Source organism: Aquarana catesbeiana, linkage group LG03, assembly GCF_042186555.1.
Source record: "Aquarana catesbeiana isolate 2022-GZ linkage group LG03, ASM4218655v1, whole genome shotgun sequence".
In the NCBI taxonomy this organism is placed as follows: domain Eukaryota; kingdom Metazoa; phylum Chordata; class Amphibia; order Anura; family Ranidae; genus Aquarana; species Aquarana catesbeiana.
In genome coordinates, this window is record NC_133326.1 from 129,223,318 (window position 1) to 129,246,199 (window position 22,882).

A 22,882-nucleotide genomic window follows, 5' to 3' on the forward strand; every position below is an offset into this window, starting at 1 on the left:
AAAAAAAAAAAGATCCATCTATGGCCAGCCTAAGTATACAGTATGTTCAATGGTAAAAAAAAAAAAAATACCTCCGGTCCTCCAAGCCATGCATTCAAGGAGTGACTTGCCAAGTAGAAAATAAGGGCAAATGTGTTAGAAAAGTAAATATTCCTCAAGTAAAATTTGTGAGATATTATAAATTCTGATATTGAGTGACCTAATTAATATGATGTCCATCTGTCTAATCTGCACCGGTTCTGTGTTGTATTGAAACATCCGTACAATTTAAGGCGTTTTAAAGCATTAAGGGAAGACCACAAAGCCAAAGCCTACTTGAGTTTTGGATCCAGCTGGAAAGGGCATATTCATTTTTGGGTCTTTTCAGAATAAGTTTAGATTTGTTTTCAAAAGGAACTTTATTGAAACAATTGCAAATATACAAAACAGCATGTTCCACAATGTTCAAAATCATAAACAGACTAGACTGTTACAATGGGGTTTCAAAAGGTACAGTAACCTTTTTTTTTATTTTTAATGTTTTAAAATGAAATCATACGCCATCAGATTAGGATGTCCAATTTCCTTGTAATCACTAAAAAGGAAACAGAAGAATTGAAGAATATTCTCTGTATTTTATTTTCATCTTTGCTCAGCTACTGGCACTTGTTTAGTTTCATCATCCTTTCCTAATCTGCCCATCAGTCAGCCAATTGCCATATGTCTGCACAAATGTTACCATCTGCAGTAATTTACAAAAGCATGTGCCTGCAACTTAGTTTTCAAATAAAAATGTTTCTGTATGTGTGTGTGGCAGGTATATGCATTTTAAATGGACATGCTGTATAACATTTAGATTTTTTTTTTTTTTAGACAAACATGAAAAAAAAGGATCATCTTGATATAATCAGAATTCATTGATGTCTTAAAAGCTATTTCTGTGTATAATTTGTATTTATAAATGTACATGGGGACAACTGTATCTGTTCATTAGATATGCAGGCTCTGCTTACTACTTTGCAGTGCTGCACAATTGTTGTGCTTTAAGCCTGGTACACACGATCGGATTGTTGGCCAACAGAGCGTCAGACTTTTGTCCGAAGGGCATGTGCCAGGAACTCGTCTTGCATACTAATGGAACACAATTGTCAGCCAACAAACACGAACGTAGTGACGTACTACGTGAAATTTCAGCTCTTAAGCACCACCCTTTGGGCACCTTCTGCTAATATCGTGTTTGGTGAGCACTGATTCCGAGCATGCGTGTTTGTACTTTGGACTTTTGTGTGACGGACTTGTTTTACTAGCCTGCCATCCAACATTTGTTGGCAGAACGTTGGACAACAATTGTCTGATTTTTAGGCAAACAGTCTGTCATCACATAATTCCCTGCCGAAAATCCGATCGTGTGTATGAGGCTTAAGGCTTCGCTCACGTGGAGTGTACTACAGTGTACACCTGAGTAAGGGTCGTATTTACCCCCATGGGGATGCACAGGTGTTCCAGGCATTCCTGTGCAAGCAATGACATTCATGTCTATTGCGGCACCCCTGTTCTCATGTTGGCATAGAGTGCACAGCCTTGAACATGCACCTGTACATATGTCAAAATTAGGTGCAGCGGCTCTGTCCGCAGAGACCTGATAGCTATATGTATCTGCTGCTGACAAAAGAATGTGTGAGAAGACCGCTTTCACATGGGAGTACCCAGGTTGCTGTACCGCAATAACATGTTTCATTCCCCCCAGAGATGGGCTGAAGACAAATATCAATTTACTTTTGTATAATACAATAGTGTGTTTAGTGGTTTGCTTTGCTGAGTGTCAAAAGCTAATGTGTAACAGGAAGACAGTTAAACGTTAAATCAACCTTTCCCCCTTTCAATAAAAATCACAAAAATCACCTGCTGATATGAAATCATCTTACATTCAATAATTAAACAAATATTTTTTGCTTTTACTTACAATTACTGTTTTTTTCTTCCTAGCCGAGTAAGGCACTGGTGATGTAGCCAGGGCCTCACACATGCATCATGGGAAGGCTTTAACACCAGAGCCTGACATATACTCATTTACTGTCAGGAAGCGATGTATTTTATCAATGAATGTAAGGCTTCCTCTGACTGGCTGAGGTGGAGAAACAGGCCAGAGGAATTGTATTTATTGATAAAATACAAGGCTTGATGTGAATGGCTGAGCAGTCTGGCTTGATTTTATTCTGGCGGCAGATGGGAAGTCAAATAAATACAAAGGGATTTCCAAGCTCAAACTTACTAACCAGCCAGCGACCAACTGATATGACCTGTCTAATATGCATTAAGGGGGATTTACAAATACATGCGTAAGCTACAGGCCCCGTCAAGGCACCTCATTTTCTGTAGTCCTAACTCTAACTTCTGAGGCTCCACAATGGAAGCACATGCATTTTATTGAATAGGCAGAGGGCAGGTGAGCCTGGAAGGAGCCCATCCCTCCTTAAGGGTACAGGGGCACACTGAACACCAGCACTATGGCAGCAAGGATGTCAGTGCGTTGCCTGACCAATATAATCAAAAATATGAACAAGTGGCCACTGCCCCCACCTATAACTGGTCTTTGCAGCAAGGAGCACTGGAAGGGTGACGCATGTCAAACAAATGCAAAGAGATATCCAAGCTCAAACTTACCAACCGGCCTTAACGGGGCCTGTAGCTTTTTTTGTATTTGTTTGACATACATTCCCCTTCCAGTGCTCCTTGCTGTAAAGACCAGTTATAGGTGGGGGGGCAATGGCCTCTTGTTTGTATTGCAGAGTGGAAGTGCCTGTAAAGTTGACGAAAGGTCTTGCATTTATAAAATAATTAATGATTAACAGAACAAGACAATTATTTATTTAATGTTAAACTTTGCTTTCACAAGTTAAAAGCCATTTTCTGCAGAGTGATTTCTTCTACAGTATTTCAACCCCAAATATCTACCAGCACATCATGGATTTTGAAACATTTAACTCGCCTGACTTTTTTTTCTGGGTGGAATGTAAAAAATGCAATAGAAGATAGCTTTCTGTAATAATGCTGGCATTCTTCCCAAAGAAAGACGATATCTGTTCCATTCTACTGGTCACTAATATAGGGAACACTTAGTAAAATGAATTGGATAAAATCATAAGGAGCTGCAGAATATAGCTAAAAGGTGTATCCCACTTTTTCATGAAAAGTAAAAATAAATTTAAAGGAAACCTGCGCGAAGAAAAAAACAAAAACAAAAAAAAAAACACATGTTGGCTGCCATTGCTGATATCTTTATCTGAAATTTCTAGTTATCTGGCTTCCTGCCGATCCAATAGCCTGACCAATTTCTCGGATACTGTCTTGTAACAAATAGGCAGATGAAAGCGTTATTGCATATTTATTCCAGGTTAGTTGATCAGAAAGTGCCAACAGCGACATCCAACATCTAACATTTTTTAGAAGAAAGTTAACATTGGAGTCTACACATTTTTTTTAGTACAGATTTTTATAGATTTAATTTTAATATGCTGCTATTCCTGCACTGGCCTGCTTTCTTAGACAAGTTCTTTTCTAGCAGTCAAGTTAGAATTGCTTGGCAAGGATGCATAATCTACCAAGTCATATGCTGGAAAGCAGATCTTTCATACACCAGGATAGTGTGATCCAGAGCCCCAAGTCATTTAGCTTACTGGAGGCATTACTGTATACAGAGTGCATACTGTATTGGTTTTGCTGGTCATAGTTTGCATGTCGCTTGAGCTACTTTTGAATTACTTCTCCTTCCTAGAGCAGTGCATATATATGATCCAGCCTCTGTCAGCTTCCTCAAGTCAATGCCCTAAAAAGAAACATCAATAAAAATAGATCAATTAGTATATTTACATGAATACATTTATGTTACATCAAAATATAAAACAAAAGTATCATTTGTCTAAAAACCAGGACCATTTATCATTAGAAAGTGCTCACAGAGCTTGAATCAGAGGGCATTGCCTAGGTTGAGAAAATATAATCAGTCTACTGCAAGCAGAAAAAGCATTTCCTCGGTCTCTTCATGTGTTGGTTGAGCCTGACTGGAGGCAAATGTGAACTGCGCCTGGATGATACACGCGATGATATATATGATGTTATCACTGCTGCTGTATAAAAATGAGAAAAACTCAAATTTTCAAAATATATTCATGGGGTAACAGCGGTGTGAGAAAAGAAAGCTTGTTATTCTTTCTTGGTTTGTAATTACTATATAGCTATTGAAGCCTTGTTATTTAAATCTCCTAATGTGTTGCTGAATGTGTTAACACTGTTGCAATCTTAATATGTTGCTAAATTCCAATCTAAAATAAACTAAAAAAATTAAATAGCTCTCTTCTACAAATAAAGTGTCAAAGTGCTAATGCAAAAAAACTCTTATCAATCACCCAATGATGTTGCAACCAAAAATGTAAATAAAGGAAAAAAAAAATGTATAAAAAAAAAAAATATGTAGTGCAATGATAGCGTGCTCCCGTGCAAACAAAAGAAACAATGTTCCGTGCGATCTTTAAAATAAATTAATTATATGCAAGAAAGTCTCCAATTATTGTTCAAAGTAACAGTGATCATCAGTGTTATCAAAAGTTTTTTTTTTTACTTTTATCTTTAATCTGATTCTATTTTATTACACCTCTGTATGTTATCTACCACCATTTGCATGCTAAAATAACTCACTGACTCTTTTTGCTGGTCAGAATATAAACCAGCCTGAAGCACCTTCCCTGTCAAGGAGTAATCCTCTGCAGAGGCCTTTTGATGCACCATACAGACAATAAATAAGTGGCAGTTGTGCGCTGCCACCTAGTGGTAAGTGAATGAAATAAACACACAATATACAGTGATACCTCGGTTCACAAACGCTTCTGTTCGCGAGCAGAAAAGTTCATAAAAATTTGCTTCGGTACGCAAACTCTGCTTCGGTTCACGAACACGAGCCTATAGGTGGATCGCGGTCACAGAGAAGAGTACTGAGAGTGTACTGCAGCTAAGAGACAAAAAAGCGAGGAAACCCCTGAAGGAGATCTCCCTCCAAACAATAACTGCCTCCCGCCCGGTTAGTGTTTTCTCTCTTCATACTGTACTTTGTTTCATATTTTTGTGGTTCAAAAAGCAAAAAAAAAAAAGTTCAGAACGGATTAACCGGATTTACATTGAACCCTATGGGAAAATTTGCCTTGGTTCGCAACCCGAAACGCTTCACTAATTAAGTTCGTGAACCGAGGTATCACTGTACTACTGATATGCAAATGCAATATAGCTGCTGCTATCACCTGGATGTTATCACAAAACAATGGATAATATGTATCGGGAAAGTGATAGCGCTGCTGCAAACTACAAACGATGATAATGATAATAAAAATAACGTTATTGGCATTATCATTGTTTGTAGTTTGCAGCAGCGCTATCACATTCCCTAAACATAGTTTACAGACAAACCGATCCAAACTTTTGTTGCTGGTTGGATTATACACCAGCCTGAATTGCCTTCCCTGTTAAGGGAGCAATCTTCTACAGCGTTTTTTTTTTTTTTTTTTAGATACATGATCATTGCAAAATCATTTGGCGGTTGATAAGAGTTTTTTGCATTAGCACTTTATTTGTAAAAGAGAGCCATTACATTTTTTTAGTTTATTTTATATTGGAATGTAGCAACATATTAAGATTGCAACAGTGTTAACACATTCAGGAACACATGGTAAGCACACTAGGAGATTGTAAATAACAAACACTTTATTAGCTATATACTAAATTACAAAACACAAAAGAATAACAGAGCCTGACTGGGCATCATGGGAGACTCATATAAAGGCAGATTGAGGTAACGTTTAAATATAGGTATGAACATGGACTGTATTTTATATGGATCTTTCCAAAATCCAGTCATGTTCCTGAATGCCATACAAACAGATAAAATCATATATGCAATGATCCACAGCAATTGTTAAGATTTCAGTTTTCTGTAGTTAGGGAAATCGTTTTGGTTGGTTTTTGTGTTGGCCCACTACAGCTACTGAAAATTATTTGTTCTGAAAATACATTTGAAATTACAGCATGTTGGAATAAGACAAACAAACAGGCACTCCCAAACATTACCATTAATAATACATTTTATTATAGGAAAAACACACACGTACATTTTTTTTAACAACAAATTTGATTTAAAAAAATGTTGACCTATAGATACATTATATAGAAATTGCTAGTAATGTTTAGAATTTAGATAAAATGAAGCAGTATAAAATCAATATATATGTGGTTAGGTGATCTACAGTAAATACTACAACCAGTACAAGATATTAGGTGTACAGTGTACAGATGGTATCATTGTATATCCATAAAGAACGTTCTGAGGCGTTGAAGTGTTTGGATATTTGAATGTTCGATCCCTCATGCGAAGGGCACTAAATCATGAGTTAAAGCTGTGTTCCTATATTGGATAATTGAATGAATGTGGAGTAACATTGGTGATAAATGTTTGTACTGATTGGGATCAGTTATAATAAAAGAAGAGGAACAAGGAGAGATGCAGAACTGTTAGCCAATAAGGGGGGAGGATAACGACCCAGCCCCCTAAATACACACATAAATAGAAGAATCTAGTACATGTGCACACAAACACAATCAGTACAGTACTGACACATCCAGAAATGTCCAAAGAGACACAATCACCAAAGCCAAAAATGTCCACGGAGAGACAGTCAGTACCATACTGACACAATGGTAGTGTCCTAACACAACCAGAAACATGCCCTATGCGCATTTGTCACCTGCAAAGAAGCTCCTGCTGCTTTTCAGGTGTCAAGCTTCACGTGATTTTAAAAGGCGCATTTTGCTGTGATCCTGTTGTGTGACAATCGCGGCAGAATGACATCGCATTTGGGGTGCCATGATAGGATAACGGCACCCGAACACGTGTTCCGGCACTGGCCTTTAAAACTCAGCCTGGATTCACGGGACACCAGGAATTTGTTCAAATCTTGGGAAGGTCGTGCCAGAACCGGTACAGATACATAGATATGAATTTGTACTAGAAGAGGGGACAGTTTGCAAAATGCACCTTTGCCTGTGTAGACAAAACTCTTTGCACCAGCCCTGCACACCTATCTAGTTTCTTATGCTGCCAACCTTTGCTGTATTCAAAAGATACTTTTGCATCAAGAAACTTTTACATCTGACTCTTCCTTTTGCCATATATGCCTTTGTCCACTTTGGAGTGCTGTGGTTCCATCCACTCACCATCGCATCCGTAAAGGTCATAGTGAGAGGCCTAAGATTATTCATCTGGTATAGTGAAAATTGATGGCACTGGTAGCAGGACAGGTAAGAATAAATGGCCTTCTAATTTTCATATGACTTTTTTTTATTTTTGTAATTGAAGTTCGAATAAATGATTGTTTTTTGAACTAATAAGACTCAGACCTATAGAAGTACTGTAGCTCTAGTCAAGTTCTGCTTGGGATTAGCCACACCTGGCACCACCACCTTAACTTGTGCCAAACCCCTGGGCATTACTTTTATAGAAGTGAAGGCAAAGCAGGGCATCATACTCAGTACACTTCTAAGAGCCATGGCATCCTAGCCATTTGGCCCCGTCTCTACCATGGTTGGACTTAAGTCCCACCAACAAACCAGTGTGTAGGTGAAAGTCCAGGATGGATGGTACTTTATCTGCCAAGCAGTTCATTTGAATCCAAGAGAACATACACATGTGAACAGGTTATATCAGCACATCTATTCATGAATACCGTCTGGACTAGCGTTCTTAGTGAAGGACGGTTTCATTTTAGAGACAATATAAGTGGTGGCATGGTGGCTCATTATGACAGGGTCGTCAAAATAAAGGTTATTTATACAAACCGTGTGAATGCCAAGGCCCTGAAGCATGTAAACCACATCTTCTGTGGCCACATTTCCCGAAGCTCCTTTTGCATAAGGACATCCTCCCAAGCCGGCAATCGAGGAATCCACCACATGTATTCCCATCTGTCACACAGAGAGCAAAAGTGTCAGATAACCAGAACCGCACAGCAGAATGAAACATCAGAAGTATAATGGAATGCAGGACTGGTCGTTCAAAATTAAATGTATAGTTTTTTCCCTTAAACAAATAAAAACAGATCTGGACTGCTTTATAGAATCTATCCTTTCATAGTGATGAAAGGAATGTGAAAAAAAAGAACCTGGTCTATAATCCTAGCAAAATGTTCTGATCAGAGCTCTTCTTATGGCCTTAAGTAATGAAGAAATATATTCTTTGTATGTGTGTGGGAAGCTACACCATCTGTGTATCTAGCTATTATGCCAGAAGCTAAACTAAATGTTATTCAGCAGCACAGTATTACGATTCCATAATTTTATGTTCTGAAATGCCATATTGTATATTCAACTGAATAATTAGAAAAAAAAAATCTGTACATCATATCTAACAACCCTTAAGAGAACTTATGTTGACCACATACATCGCATTTTACAATCCAATTGTCTTTTAAAAATTGTTGGAACTGCAAGATATTTTTTATACACAGTTGTCACATAAAAGTGTACAATTTGAAAACAATGGTATGTAAAACATTATAAGACTACACAGCACATATAAATCTCCTGTACAATCTGATGGATGTATAGATATTTAAAGCTTTGTTCCAATCTGCCTAAAGTGGAACTAAACCCATTGATTTAAATCAGGGGTCCACCCAAAAGTGGAAGCTCTGCTTGTTCGCACCCTCCCTCCCTCCACTGCCACATTTGACACTTTTTTTTTTAGGGGGGGGGGGGATACCTGTAAAAAACAGGTACCTGTTCCCACCTCCGGGTAAGATCGCTGCACAACGATTGCGGCGATCTATGAAATTTCTGGTCCCTCCTCTCCCCCCCCCCCCCCGCTGTCTTCTAGGAGTGACACAGGTCCCAGAAGACAGTGGGACATTCATAAGGCACAGCACAACTTGCAAATGCGCAGTAGTAAACAGCCTGTGAAGCCACAAGGCTTCACTTCCTGTTTCCCTTAGTGAAGATCCCGGTGCCTGCACCTGAAGCCAATGGACAAATCGGCTTGGGGTGCCTGGACAGGACCTGGTCCTTATATTAAAAGTCAGCAGCTACACTATTTGTAGCTGCTGACTTTTATTTTTTTTTTATACAGGCGGAACTCTGCTTTAAAGTGGATGTAAACCCGAAATGTTTTTTTTTTTTTATGTCATACTGTAGAGCAGTGGTTCTCAACTCCAGTCCTCAGGACCCACCAACAGGCCAGGTTTGCAAGATAGCTGAAATACATCACAGGTGATATCATTTGCTGCTCAGTGATTGCAGTATTCTAGTCTGCAACTCCCCAAGGTAATACTTAAAATCTGGCCTGTTGGTGGGTCCCGAGGACTGGAGTTGAGAACCACTGCTGTAGAGTATAACATTTCCTATAATTTGAGCCCAGTCTTACCACAAGAGTTAATCCAGCTCTGAGCAATCCTCTTTTATTGTTCAGTGAGATAAAACTTGACAAACAAAGAAAAACTTTGTCAAATCCTCCCCCTTGCTGTGAGTGACAGGTGATTTACATATCTTGTGCACTAGCCTAAGACATGCATTATTTTTTTAATTCCCACCCCCACTCCTTTCTTCAGCACCTCTGCAAGGATTGGCTATTCCATACCTCAGCATGATTTGGCATGCTGAAGTCATGTGGTTACTTTCCTGTCTTTTCACTGGATGTTAGAGATCATAGCAGAAGTTCAGTTAGAAATACACAGGAGAAAATGCATATTGACAAGGGGAGTGTAGAGGTGGGCGGGGAATCTACTGACATCATGACTCCACCCACCGAGCTCCAGACAACAGACCCACCCACAGAATCTGCAGTTTTTCGGATCTCATAACAGACAGAGGGGAGACATTTGACAAGTAAAGATACATGCAGGAGGCATGTATATCCTTATAGATAACCCCTATGGCAGTAGTTTAGAAAGGATGACATTGGATTTACACTTTAACAGTTTCAAAAAAAAGTTACATTCCCAGCAGGTACCAGGAATGTAACTGTCACATTGGTTGGGCTCTCAACCAAACTGTAAAACTATCAAATGTCTGGTATCATAACTGATCACATGAGCAGCACAACGGCAGTTGAAGCTCAAACAGAGGCTAAGATGACAGCTTTCTTGGCTGAAAAACATACAATAATGGGTTTAATTCCACTTTAAAGCTTATGACACATTTTTCAACTCAACTAATCTTACACATGTTACAATTTTTGTGATTTGGTTACTGTAGACCTCATGTCCTAACAAATGAACAACTCTAAACACATAGGGAATTACTGCACGTATAATTTAACCCACACTTGCAACAGAGCTTAGGGCAAACTTTTTTTCCATTCTGGATAGAGTAAGTAAGGGTTATTACACCTCGATTTCTCTTCACTTCCTATCCCGTAGCCAAAATTGGAAGTCAAGAGAAAGCCCTCCAAAGTGAAGGAATAATAGGTTATCACCAGATCTAGTGTCCCCAAAAGTAAATGTTCTCTCTATTCCTGTTCCAGTGACATCCCAAAATGTGGGATTTTCTTTAACTTTCAATGAGAATGGTAAACAGGACAAACAGAGAGGGTGAATCTCCCTAAGGGGGCACAGACAGCAAATAAACCCCAAATAGATGTAGGGCATCATTTGTAGTGCAAATACCTGCCGCTGTACATCATGCTACTTACCCAAGAAACTAAAGAGACACGTGATTGGTCAATGGTTGGAAGAGCTCATTATTGCCTCCTAGAATAGCCCTACGTGGCTCTAGCCTCACCTAAGTGTCATATTGGGTTTTGGCTGGGGTGGGCAGAGCTGTTTATGGCCACCCTTTGGTAATATAATCCAAATATAACAAACATACTGGGTTTCATAGCTGATATTATATGGTTGCCTGGTGAGGCATCAAACTTATTTTTGCAGAAGTGATAAACTGTTAGGAAGTATTTTTATACCTCCTCCAAGACTGGTTCTAGTGGATGTGAGTGTGATTGGGGCATTGCAAGCTCCTTTGGTATAAAGGGATTAATATGCATGCTTTTATACAGCCTGTAAAGTGTTGTATAATACCGTATATTGGCACTGTATAAATATAAGGAAAACAAAGAGCCGATAGTGGTGCCTGATACATCCCTCTCAGTGTAAGTCTACCAGTCATGGGATAAACTGAAAACAATGCACCCCCTATACAGCAATTGTTATTTAGTCAGTCTGGTAAGAGACACTAGAGGACAATATGATGTGCAGGCATCTGTGCCAGTCTGTGATCTTCTAAAAGCGAATGGACCATCTTTGTTCAGGCCTATGAGATGGCAAGGAGTGTCACTCAGCAGAGAGCTCCAGCATCAGCTTATTAGGGGGAAGACAAAAGCAATCAAACAAGTCATTCAATATGTATGATCACTATTCCCCTTGATGAGTCTTTGCCAGTAAAGCCCACAGACATCAAAATTGTAGCTAAATCTGTCTGAAAACAGCAAATCAGGACCATGAAATCTAATGTCCATCTGCATACATAATTCAATACTCAAAAAAATGTATTTAAGCCACATAAATTTTAACTTAATCGGTAACTCTACTTTTGTGGGAAAAAAAATATAAAATATGACATACACTTGCGTTGACCAGCTGTTGGTGTACAGAACGCCCTCAAAGGACGTAATTTCCTGCTTGTGTGATTGGTCCACTGATTTTTCCAGCGACACTAAGATACAAGTACAAATTTTGGCATCCCCTATAATAATTTCAGTTTTGGTGAGGCACTCACCAAAGGGTTAAATATGCCCTAAACGCCAGTTCACACTGGGGCTGCAAAACACACCGGAACACTGAAAAAGTACTGCATGCACTACTGCTGTACCAAGCGATTTGGTGGCTGCAAATGTGCTGCGTTTGTGAGATGCATTTAAGGGTTCATTAACAATTCATTGGCACCCACATGCGTCTCCCAGGGCAGCGCATAATTCACCTGCAGTGCAGGAAACACGCCATTTCCACAAAGCATTTTGGTGCGAATGCCTAGGGATGCAAGCCCTGCAGCTTTTCTCATTAAAAAAAACAGATAGCACCAAGTGATTATAATGAACCAGACCCTCCAATTCAGAATCAGTATCCAGAGGGAATGGTGAAGGTTTTACCTTTTAAAAAGAGAATGTTTAAACACTACAGATGTGAGAGATAGGTAAAAGGCATAGTGTTACCTGCAGAGCTACAAGAATATTGGCCAGAGCCTGTCCGTATGTGTCATGACAGTGAACAGCTAAGGCTTTAGATGGAATAACATCTAGAACAGCAGTCAACATGTCTCTCATACTTCCTGGTGTCCCCACACCAATCGTGTCCCCTAAGGAAATCTCATAGCAACCCATAGAGAACATCTTGTGTGCCACCTAAAGGAAAAAAAAAAAAAAAAAAGAATAAAGCTTTCATTTATATCTGTGGAGAAGGTGAGAAGACCAGTGTAGTTTTAGAAAATAGATCATATATTATTTTACCTCTGCCACTTTACTTGGTGATATTTTCCCTTCGTATGGGCAGCCAAGAACACAAGACACATACCTGCAAAGTCACCAGATACAAAATGTCAGAAAACCCAAGGAGATTGGTTTTATAATTTAATAAAGAGAGTAGTAAGAAAAACATATATACTTTATGTCAGTGATTTGGGTAGTATGGGGGAAGGAGTCCTGTGTAATTGGGGGGGGGGGGGGCAGGAATATGTTTGCCTAGGGTCCAATCAATATTAATTGACATTAAAAACTGACTGTATTAGTGTCACTGGTCCCCAAAAAAAGTGTCAAAAGTGTCAGTTGGGTGTCCGATTTGTCCGCCGCAATATCACAATCCCACTATATGTCGCTGATCGCCGCCATTACTAGTAGAAAAAAAAAATTCATAAATATGTCCCATAGATTGTGGACACTATAAATCTTTTGTGCAAACCAATCAATATACACTTATGATTTTTTTTTACCAAAAATATGTAGTAAAATACACACTGGCCTAAAATTGATGAAGAAATGTTATTTTTTACATTTTTTTTATTGGATATGTTTTGTAGCAAAAAGTAAAAAATATTGTTTTTTTTTTTCAAAATTGTCGGTCTTTTTTTGTTTACAGCTCAAAAAATAAAAACCGCAGGGGTGATCAAATACCACCAAAAGAAAGCTCTATTTGTGGGAGTAAAATAAAAATATTTGATTTAGGTAAAGCATCGCAAGACCATGCAATTTTCAGTTAAAGTAATGCAGTGCCATATTGCAAAAAATGGCCTGGTCAGAAGGGGGGGGGGGAAACCTTCCAGAGCAGGAACGGCTCAATAAAAAGTCGAATACAATACAATTATTTATAAAAAAAGATAACTATTTTTTAAAACTGTAATTTTCAGTTTCAGGCAAGTGCATCCTGGAGTTTTGGTTTCAAAATTTCCATTTGGTGTACCTCTAAAATACCCTCTTGTTGTCAAAGACAACATACAAAGAGGGATCTTAAAAAAACAACAACGCTGGCTTTACATGCTGACCTAGTTGTCATTCTCAGCCAATTAAATCCTCATTTACACTTGTGGTGTTCTCTAAAGTGTGATCTACGCTGGATCGCTCTTCAGAGAGCGTTTGACTGGTGGGAAGTTGACATTATGTTGTCTCTTCACTGCCTGCTGTAACCCACACCACCGCAATGCACATGGTTGTAGGGTGGTTACGACCTTGTTCATGAATGCGAAAGGGGGGTTCATTTTAGCTTTTGCAATGTGTAAACCCACATCTACTGCCTTTGCAGTTTAAGGGGGAGTGGTAAAATCATGGCTTAACTGTGTTTTTTCTGACCCCCAACTGCAATTGTAAATGAGGCCTTAGGCCAAGACATATTCAGCCGGTCCAGTCTCCACCCAGATCTCTGACCGGCAGCTGGCTCAGGCTCTCAGCACGATGCTGAGAGCCTGAGCCAGCCACTTCCACCCCCTGCACAGCCTGGCGCTCCAGTGAGCACTGGAGGGGCAGAGCAGAGAGCCAGTAACTGACATTTTCTGGCTCTCTGCTCACTGAAGACCGAGAATTGATCAGCTGTGTTTGATCACTCAGTTCTTGATGTAGAGGCGGCAGGGGACATCTGCAGCATCAGACCAATGTTGCATCCACATAGGTGAGCATGTATGGTTTTTTTTTTTTAATTCCCGAAATTCTGTTTTCCTAGGAAGTGAGCTGCAGAATATATCAATAGTAGCTGAATGAAATCTCAATTTACAAACAGATGTGTTGAACACGGTCATTGAACGTACTAGAATCAGATAACATTGCTTTTTTCATAAAAAGGTGACAATGCTTTCTTCATATAAAGAAAGGTCCTTACCCTCGCACAGGTATCTTGGCTTCTTTTGCTGCATCAGTAACGGCTTTGAATCTCTGCAGGCTTTCTTCTATGGTGCAGTTAATATTCTTTTTACTAAAAAGTTCAGAAGCTGCTCCAAATATGGCCACTTCTTTGGCACCACATTCAACCTGACAATAGAATGATTCTGAATTATGCTCGGTAATTTAACATACAGCACACTTCATGACTGCATTACAATCACAAAAAAGGGCAGTTGTAAGTACAAGGGCAAGCTGATGGAGGTGAGAGGTGAGGCCAGGACAAGTTTCCAAACCTGACCAAATGCCCTGTCCACCCTGATAATACTGCTCCTGTGGTCTGACATGCCACACTGAACTAGGGTTGCCACCTTTTCTTCATGCTAAACCTGAACACTTTTTTTTTTAAAGGGGGATCACTGTGGACTCTGGTGTAAAGGGTAACTCTGATGTAAGGGGGTTTCTGCTCACCAGGGCCCCCACTTACAGAGTTCCCAGCATTCCCCCTTAAATTAGGGTTCCCAAAGCCCCACTTACATCAGAGTCCCCCTTACCTTAGTGTACTCAATTGCTCGGAAGTAGGAGAGAAAAGGAAGGGGAGGGGGAAGAGTTCAGTCACAGACAGTGGATGGTGAGCTCAATCACCCAAGGATGGAGGCTCAGGCATTGGCACCTTTCACAATTGATCTGCCAGCTGCTTGGCTTCAAATTTCCCGCCCACACATTACAATTAAAATTTAATGGGACACAAAGGGGAGACAATCAGATCTCCCATTTCCCTTCTTTTCTCCAAACTGTACATATTACGTTCCTGAAGTACCTCCTGATATGTTTTATCCCTCAGACCCTTCACCATTTTTGTTACCTGTCAATGGACTCTTTATGTAAGTGAGGTCTCCCGAACTGGGCAGTATTCTAAATGAAGTCCCACTAAAGATCTATATAGGAGAAACAGGACCTCCTTCCTCCAGCTGGTGACCCCAGCTGGAGGAAGTGCCTTTCAAGTGCCTTGAAAAAGTATTCATATTAGAGGTCGACTGATATATCGGCCGATATTTGGCTTTTTTTACTTAATCGGCATTAGCCGATTGTGCTGATAAAAAAAGCCAATTATACCTTCAGCGGGACTTGCAAATGACTTCTGTAATAGAAGTCAATTGCAAGTTTTCTGAAGTTTTCTTCTCTCCTCCTCTGGGCAGCCTGCCAAGTCTGATAAGAAGATACATTGTATCTCTTTCAGGTTCTTTTTATCAATAGACTGAACTCCGTGGAGAAGTTCTCAGTTTAACCATTTAAAGACTAAATCTTTTCTGACACTTGTTGCTTACTAGTAAAAATCCTGTATTTTCTGCTAGAAAATGACTTAGAACCCCCAAACATTATATATATTTTTTCTAGCAGACACCCTAGGGAATAAAATAGCGGTTGTTGCAATATTTTATGTCACACGGTATTTGCGCAGCGGTCTTTCAAACGCAATTTTTTTTTTAAAAATACACTAATGAAATAAAAAAAAAAAAAAAAAAGCAGTAAAGTTAGCCCATTTTTTTTCGTCCAAAAGTTTTGATTACCTGTTTTTGTGTATTTAATATTTAAGATAGTTATTTTTTTTTTAATCTAAATTATACATAGAAGTGAACTGATTGGAGGTTTGTTTTGTTTAATAAATGTTTAAATATAAAAAATTTTCTGTATCACTTATTACTTAAGGCTGCTTTCACACTGGAGCGGGCATGCGTTGACGGTAAAACGCTGTTAGTTTTAGCGGCGACTTACCGTCATTTTAGCGGCGCTATTCGGCTGCTAGCGGGGCGCTTATAACCCAGCTAGCGGCCGAAGAAGGGGTTAAATGCGCCCCTGAAGCGCTGCTGCCGAAACGCTTTTCAGGCGCTTCGGAAGCGGTGCGCATTCATTTCAATGGGCAGGAGTGGTGGAGGAGCGGTATACACCGCTCCAAAGATGCCGCTTGCAGGACTTTTTTTTAACATCCTGCCAGCGCATCGCCTCAGTGTGAAAGCACTCGAGCTTTCACATAGACTGCAGGGGAGCCGTTTTACAGGCGCTATTTTTAGCTCAAAAGCGCCTGAAAAACGCCCCAGTGTGAAAGGGGTCTAACTGTTAGATTTTATGCGATGAAGGGAAAAAAAAAAAAAAGAAATCAGCCTAATATATCGGCCCAAAAAAATCGGCATCATATATCGGCCATCGGCCACCGCGATTTCTAAATATCGGCTTTGGCATCGGCCAGAGAAAAACCCATATCGGTCGACCTCTAATTCATACCCCTTGAAATTTTCCACATTTTGTCATGTTCCAAACAAAAATGTAAATGTATTTTATTGGGATTTTATGTGATAGACCAACACAACATGGAACATAATTGTGAAGTTGAAGGAAAATGATAAATGTTTACAAAATTTTTTTACAAATATATGAAAAATGTGCCATGCATTTTTATTCAGCCCCCCATGTCAATACTTTGTCGAACCACCTTTCGCTGCAATTACAGCTGCAAGTCTTTTTGAGGATGTCTCTACCAGCTTTGCACATCTAGAGAGTGACATTTTCGCCCATTCTTCTTTGCAAAATAGCTCAAGCTCTGTCAGATTAGATAGAGGGCGTCTGTGCACAGCAATGTTCAAGTCTTGCCACAGATTCTCAATCGGATTTAGGTCTGGACTTTGACTGGATCATTCCAACACATGAATATGCTTTGATCTAAACCATTCTATTGTAGATCTGGCTGTATATTTAGGGTTGTTATCCTGCTGGAAGGTGAACCTCTGCCACAGTCTCAAAGTGTTTTGCGGACTAACAGGATTTCTTCTTAGACTGCCCTGTATTTGGCTCCCTTGATCTTCCCATCAACTCTGACCAGCTTCTATGTCCCTGCTGAAGAAAAGCAACCACACAACATGATGCTGCCACCATCATGTTTCACGGTGGGGATGGTGTGTTCAGGGTGATGTGCAGGGTTAGTTTTTCGCCACACATAGCGTTTTTCTTTTAGACCAAAAGTTTCAATTTTGGTCTCATCTGACCAGAGCACCTTCTTCCACATGTTTGCTGTGTCTCCCACATGGCTTCTCGCAAACTGCAAACGGGACTTCTGATGGCTTTCTTTCAACAATGGCTTTCTTTTTGCCACTCTTCCATAAAGGCCAGATTTGTGGAGTGCACAACTAATAGTTGTCCTGTGGACAGATTCTCTCACCTGAGCTGTGGATCTCTGCAGCTCCTCCAGAGTTACCATGGGCCTTTTTGCTGCTTCTCTGATAAATGCTCTCCTTGCCTGGCCTGTGAGTTTAGGTGGACAGCCATGTCTTGGTAGGTTTTCAGTTGTGCCACACTCTTTCCATTTTCAGATGATGGGTTGGACAGTGCTCCGTGAGATGTTCAAAGCTTGGGACATTTTTTTATAACTTAACCCTGCTTTAAACTTCTTCACAACTTTATACCTGACCTGTTTGGTGTGTTCCTTGGTCTTCATGATGATGCGGTTTGTTCACTAAGGTTCTCTAAACAAACCTCTGAGGGCTTCACGGAACAGCTGTATTTATACTGAGATTAAATTACACACAGGTGGACACTATTTACTAAAAAGGTGACTTCTGAAGGCAATTGGTTCCACTAGATTTTAGTTAGGGGTATCAGAGAAAAGTGGGCCGAATACAATCGCACGCCGCACAGATATTTATTTGTTGGTCTAGGGCATAAAATCACATTAAAATGCATTGACGTTTTAGGTTGTAATATGACAAATTGTGGAAAATTTTAAGGGGTATGAATACTTTAAGGCACTGTACATCCAAATCTTTCTCCTCTGTAGTGCTGGCCAATACTGTACCACCAATGTTGTACTCTCTAAAGGGATTATTTTTCCATAAGTGCATTATTTTACATATAGAAACACTGAACTGCAGTTTCTACTGCTTTGGCCAATCTTCCAGCAATGCCAAATCATAATCCATGTTACAGGACACTTCTGGGACCATCAACCTTATTACACACTTTTGTGTCATCAGCAAAAAGACATACCCCTTACCCAACAAACCTTTAGTTATACATACATATACATTACATTACATATAGATTAAATAGAACAGGACCAAGTACAGAGCTTTGTGAAGATGGGTCTCTGTTCCAAATGAACCCTTTTTACAACCACACTCTGACATCTATCCTTTAGGCCAGGGATCTCCAAACTACAGTCCTCCAGCTGTTGTGGAACTGCACATCCCACAAGGAATTGTAAAATTCTGACATTCACAGACATAACTAGGCATGATGGGAATTGTAGTTCCTGAATAACTGGAGGGCCATAGTTTGGAGACCCCTGCTTTAGACAATTGCATATCCACTCAACCACCCAAGGGTTAAGTCCTGGTGCGTAAAACCTCTTTATGGGTTCATTATGTGGAACTGTATGAAATGCTTTACTGATCATGTCCACAGCACCACCCTGGTCCAAAACATTAGTGATATAGTGAAAAAATGACTGATATACAATATACATATATGTCTATCTTATTAGTGTACACAAAAAAAAGAACTTACCGCTGCTTGGAATCCAGTGAGGTTTGGCGTTAGGACAGGATAGCTGACATTGGGATACTTCTTTATTCCATGCATAACGTTTACATGATCTGACATCTAATCAAAATGAAAAAACATTCTTTTAAAATTCCAAGTACAATTATGACTTGTAAATAGCACTTACGTGTTCAAAATATGTCTTAATTATTATCGGCAATTTGAAGGGCTGAGATACTTAAAGCTGAATACCAGGTCAACTGCTAATCACACAGGTAAAACATATGTATTAATACTGTCTTGCCTATTGGAGGATTGGTAATCCTGCTCAACAAGAATCTTGATCCAGGTACTACATCCAGACTACATAGCCAGATCCTTGGCCACCACTGATGCACCGCTAGGCCATGTACAGAGCCTGTTAGCTAGACAGTGAAGAAGGCATTCTCATTAAAAGAAGAACAGAATCTGCACAGCTGTCTTGGAGTCTCTAGTCACTAAGGATCTCCCCTCCTTCCAGATCACTGATTCCAGATCCAGCTGCTAAATCTATTAGATTCTACACTATAGGCATGTATTGTTGCACTGAGGCCATGAATGGCTTTCTATTTTAATTTTAAACTAAAGTAAATCTGTTTTGATAGAGCGGTTACTGACTGCCATTACTGACCTATTTCTGAAATATACACATCAGGAAAGTCAGAGAAAGTCTCTCAGTATTGAAACAAGAGGTGCAACATCACAGCCTGGCAACTAGCATTTTCAGAATGAGATCACAGCAAGCACAGCCTCCTCCAGCATTAAACACCCAATTTAATACATAATATACACACAGCCAGAACGATAATATTACACACTACAAACAGCATTATACAATTATTGCCCATAACTAGTGTTGGGCGAACGGTTCGGGCCAAGCAAGAGCTCGGCCCGAGCATCGCCTGTTTGCCCGTTCAGCGAACACCCAAACTTGCGCACTGCACAGTGCATTCTAAGCCCTGAATGGACAAAGCTTTGCCCACTCAGGGCACAGTAAAAGCTGGTTGTTAAGGTGACGATGGGCTTCCCCGCTGACAGCTGAATAAAAAAAAAAACCCAAGCAAAAAAAAAAAAATTATATAAATAAATAAAAAAAATGGCAGGAATATATAAAAAAGTGAAAAAATAAAAAAACAGCATTGGGGTCCCCCCCCCCCAATCCATACCAGGCAAGCCCTTGGGGTCTGGTGTGGATTTTAAGGGAAACCCCACACAAAATCCATGCCAGACCCTTATCCGAGAATGCCTGAACCATACCAGGCCACATTCCCTCAACATGGGGGGGGAGGGGGGGTGCTGTCCCCATGTTGCTGGACAACCTCTTCCCAACAACTCTGGGCTGTGGTGGTCTGGAGGCAGGGGGATTATCAGAATCTGAAAGCCCCCTTTAACAAGGGGGCCCACAGATCCCGCCCCCCCTCCCCCCATGTAAATGAGTATGGGATACACAGTACCCCTACCTATCCACTAAAAAAGTGTCAAAAAGAAACAAAAAAAAACACAGTTTTTGACAATTCCTTATTTAGGTAAGGGGTGGGGTCACCCGGGATGGTGTACCACATATTCACTCACATAGGGGGGAGCCGGGATCTGGGGGTCCTCTTGTTAAAGGGGGCTTCCCGGTTTCGGTAAGCCCCCTGACCACAGTCCCCCACAACCACAGCCCAGGGTTGTGGGGAAGAGGCCCTTGTCCCCAGAACCTTCCCCCACCCCAAAGCATCCCCCCTCCCCATGTTGAGGGCATGTGGCCTGGTATTGGGGGCGCTTGCTCGTTTCACACCCCCCCCCGTTTCTGACCTGCCGGGCTCCATGCTCAGTTAAGGGTCTGGTATGGATTTTGGGGGGACCCCCACACCGTTTCTTTTCACATTTTTCTATTGCCGGCAATGGTATTGTGTTGCCGGCAATATAAATGTAATTTTCTTTTTTCTTTAGAAGTGTCAATTTTGCTGCAGCAGGTTCTATACACAGTACAGATGCACCACTTTACAGGCAGACTAAGGGGACCCCCCCCCGGCACTATATTTAACCGGTTCCCGACTGGTGCACGCAGATGTACGTCGGCAGAATGGCACGGGTGGGCCAATGGACTTACAGGTACATCCATTTGAATTCCCCGCCATGCCATTGCGTGCGTGCCGCCCGGGAGCTCCGTGAGTCGGGTCGTGGGTCCCGCGGACTCGATCGCCGCGGGCATACCCGCGATCGCCTCACGGAGAGGACGAACGGGGAGATGCTGATGTAAACAGCATCTCCCCGTTCTGCCTATTGACAAGTGTCACTGATCACAGCTCCCTGTCATCGGGAGCAGTGATCAGAGTAATGACACTGCTAGCCCATCCCCCTACAGTTAGTAATCACTCCCCTAGGACATACTTAACCCCTCCCCACCCCCTAGTGGTTAACCCCTTCACTGCCAGTGTCATTTACACAGTAATCAGTGCATTTTTAATCGCACTGATCGCTGTATAAATGACAATGGTCTCAAAAATGTGTCAAAAATGTCCGACATGTCCGCCATAACGTCGCAGTCACAATAAAAATCGCCGATCGCCGCCATTACTAGTAAAAAAAAAAAAAAAATTTATAAAAAAGCCATAAAACTTTCCCCTATTTAGTAAACGCTATAACTTTTGCGCAAACCAATCAATAAACACTTAGTGCGATTTTTTTTTTACCAAAAATATGTAGAAGAATACGATCGGCCTAAACTGAGGAAAAAAATGTTTTTTTATATATTTTTGGGGGATATTTATTATAGCAAAATGTAAAAAATAATGCGTTTTTTAAAAAATTGTTGCTCTTATTTTGTTTATAGCGCAAAAAATAAAAATCGCAGAGGCGATCAAATACCACCAAAAGAAAGCTCTATTTGTGGGAAAAAAAGGACGTCAATTTTGTTTGGGAGCCACGTCGCACGACCGCGCAATCGTCAGTTAAAGCGACGCAGTGCCGAATCGCAAAAAACGTTCTGGTCAGGAAGGGGGTAAAATCTTCCGGGGCTGAAGCGGTTAAAGGAATTTTTCATTTTTATTTTTTCACTTTAAGCATCATTAAAATCACTGCTTCTTTAAAAATTATGTTTTTAAAAGTTTTTTTCCATTGGTACATGTCCCCCAGGGCAGTACCCGGGCCCCTATACCCTTTTTATGGCCAATAACTTGCATATAAGCCTTCAAAATGGGGACTTTTGATTTTTCAAGTTCGAGTCCCATAGACGCGGATTCGGAGTTTGCCCCCATCTCTACCCATACCCAACCAGAATACTGTATCCTCCAACGCTAGTACCATAATAATGTCCTCCAGCCATATAAGATCTCTGCACAATAATAATTTTCCCCAGCAATGTAATAATATATCCCACCACCAGCACTACAATACTGTCCCTCAGCATCAGTATCATAAAAACATAACTTGGTACCAAATTAATATACCCTACTATGAGCACAACAACACTAATTTCCTCCAAAGCACCAGAATTATATGCTAAAGTGCCACTAATATTTCCTTAATCATCAGCATCATAATGTATTTATTACATGTACTCATATAGCGCAATCAATTTAAGCAGAGATATAATTATATATACATACATACACACATATTGCCTGGGCTGCTAGGCCGGAGATTGGGCCTATCCCGGACACATCTGGCTGCTAGGCAGTCCGAGGGCCTAACCAGAAGCAAGAGAGCAGTGCAGGGTTTGGACTGCGGCTTGCAGTCCAACCAAAAGTGACAGTTCTGCCGGCCGGAGAACCTGTCATGGTCGAAGGTAGAGGGAAAGGTGTCGACAGTAAGGGACTATCCGCCTTATTACCAGGGACCACAGTGAGTAACTGAGGCAAGTACTAAAGCGGTATTTTCACCAGACAGGGATGGTGAAGAATCGGAAACTTCAGTGGGAATCAAGCCAGGGACCCAGCCAGTGGAGGTGACACTTGCAAAGCA

At 40.6% G+C, this 22,882-nt stretch overlaps 1 protein-coding gene across 1 annotated transcript in view; it reads right to left on the reverse strand.

Moving 5' to 3' along the window:
* Positions 1-379: 379 nt before the first annotated feature.
* The window catches only part of LOC141131675 (hydroxymethylglutaryl-CoA lyase, mitochondrial-like), a 36,382-nt gene continuing 13,879 nt past the window's right edge, over positions 380-22,882 (reverse strand). Inside the window, exons 4-9 of the mRNA XM_073619220.1 lie at positions 18,920-19,015; positions 14,364-14,512; positions 12,509-12,572; positions 12,215-12,403; positions 7,858-7,983; positions 380-3,805 (exon numbers count right to left, since the gene is read on the reverse strand). Of these exons, the coding sequence (XP_073475321.1) occupies positions 3,704-3,805; positions 7,858-7,983; positions 12,215-12,403; positions 12,509-12,572; positions 14,364-14,512; positions 18,920-19,015 (726 nt within the window). The 3' untranslated portion in view covers positions 380-3,703. The remainder of the gene's footprint in view (positions 3,806-7,857; positions 7,984-12,214; positions 12,404-12,508; positions 12,573-14,363; positions 14,513-18,919; positions 19,016-22,882) is intronic.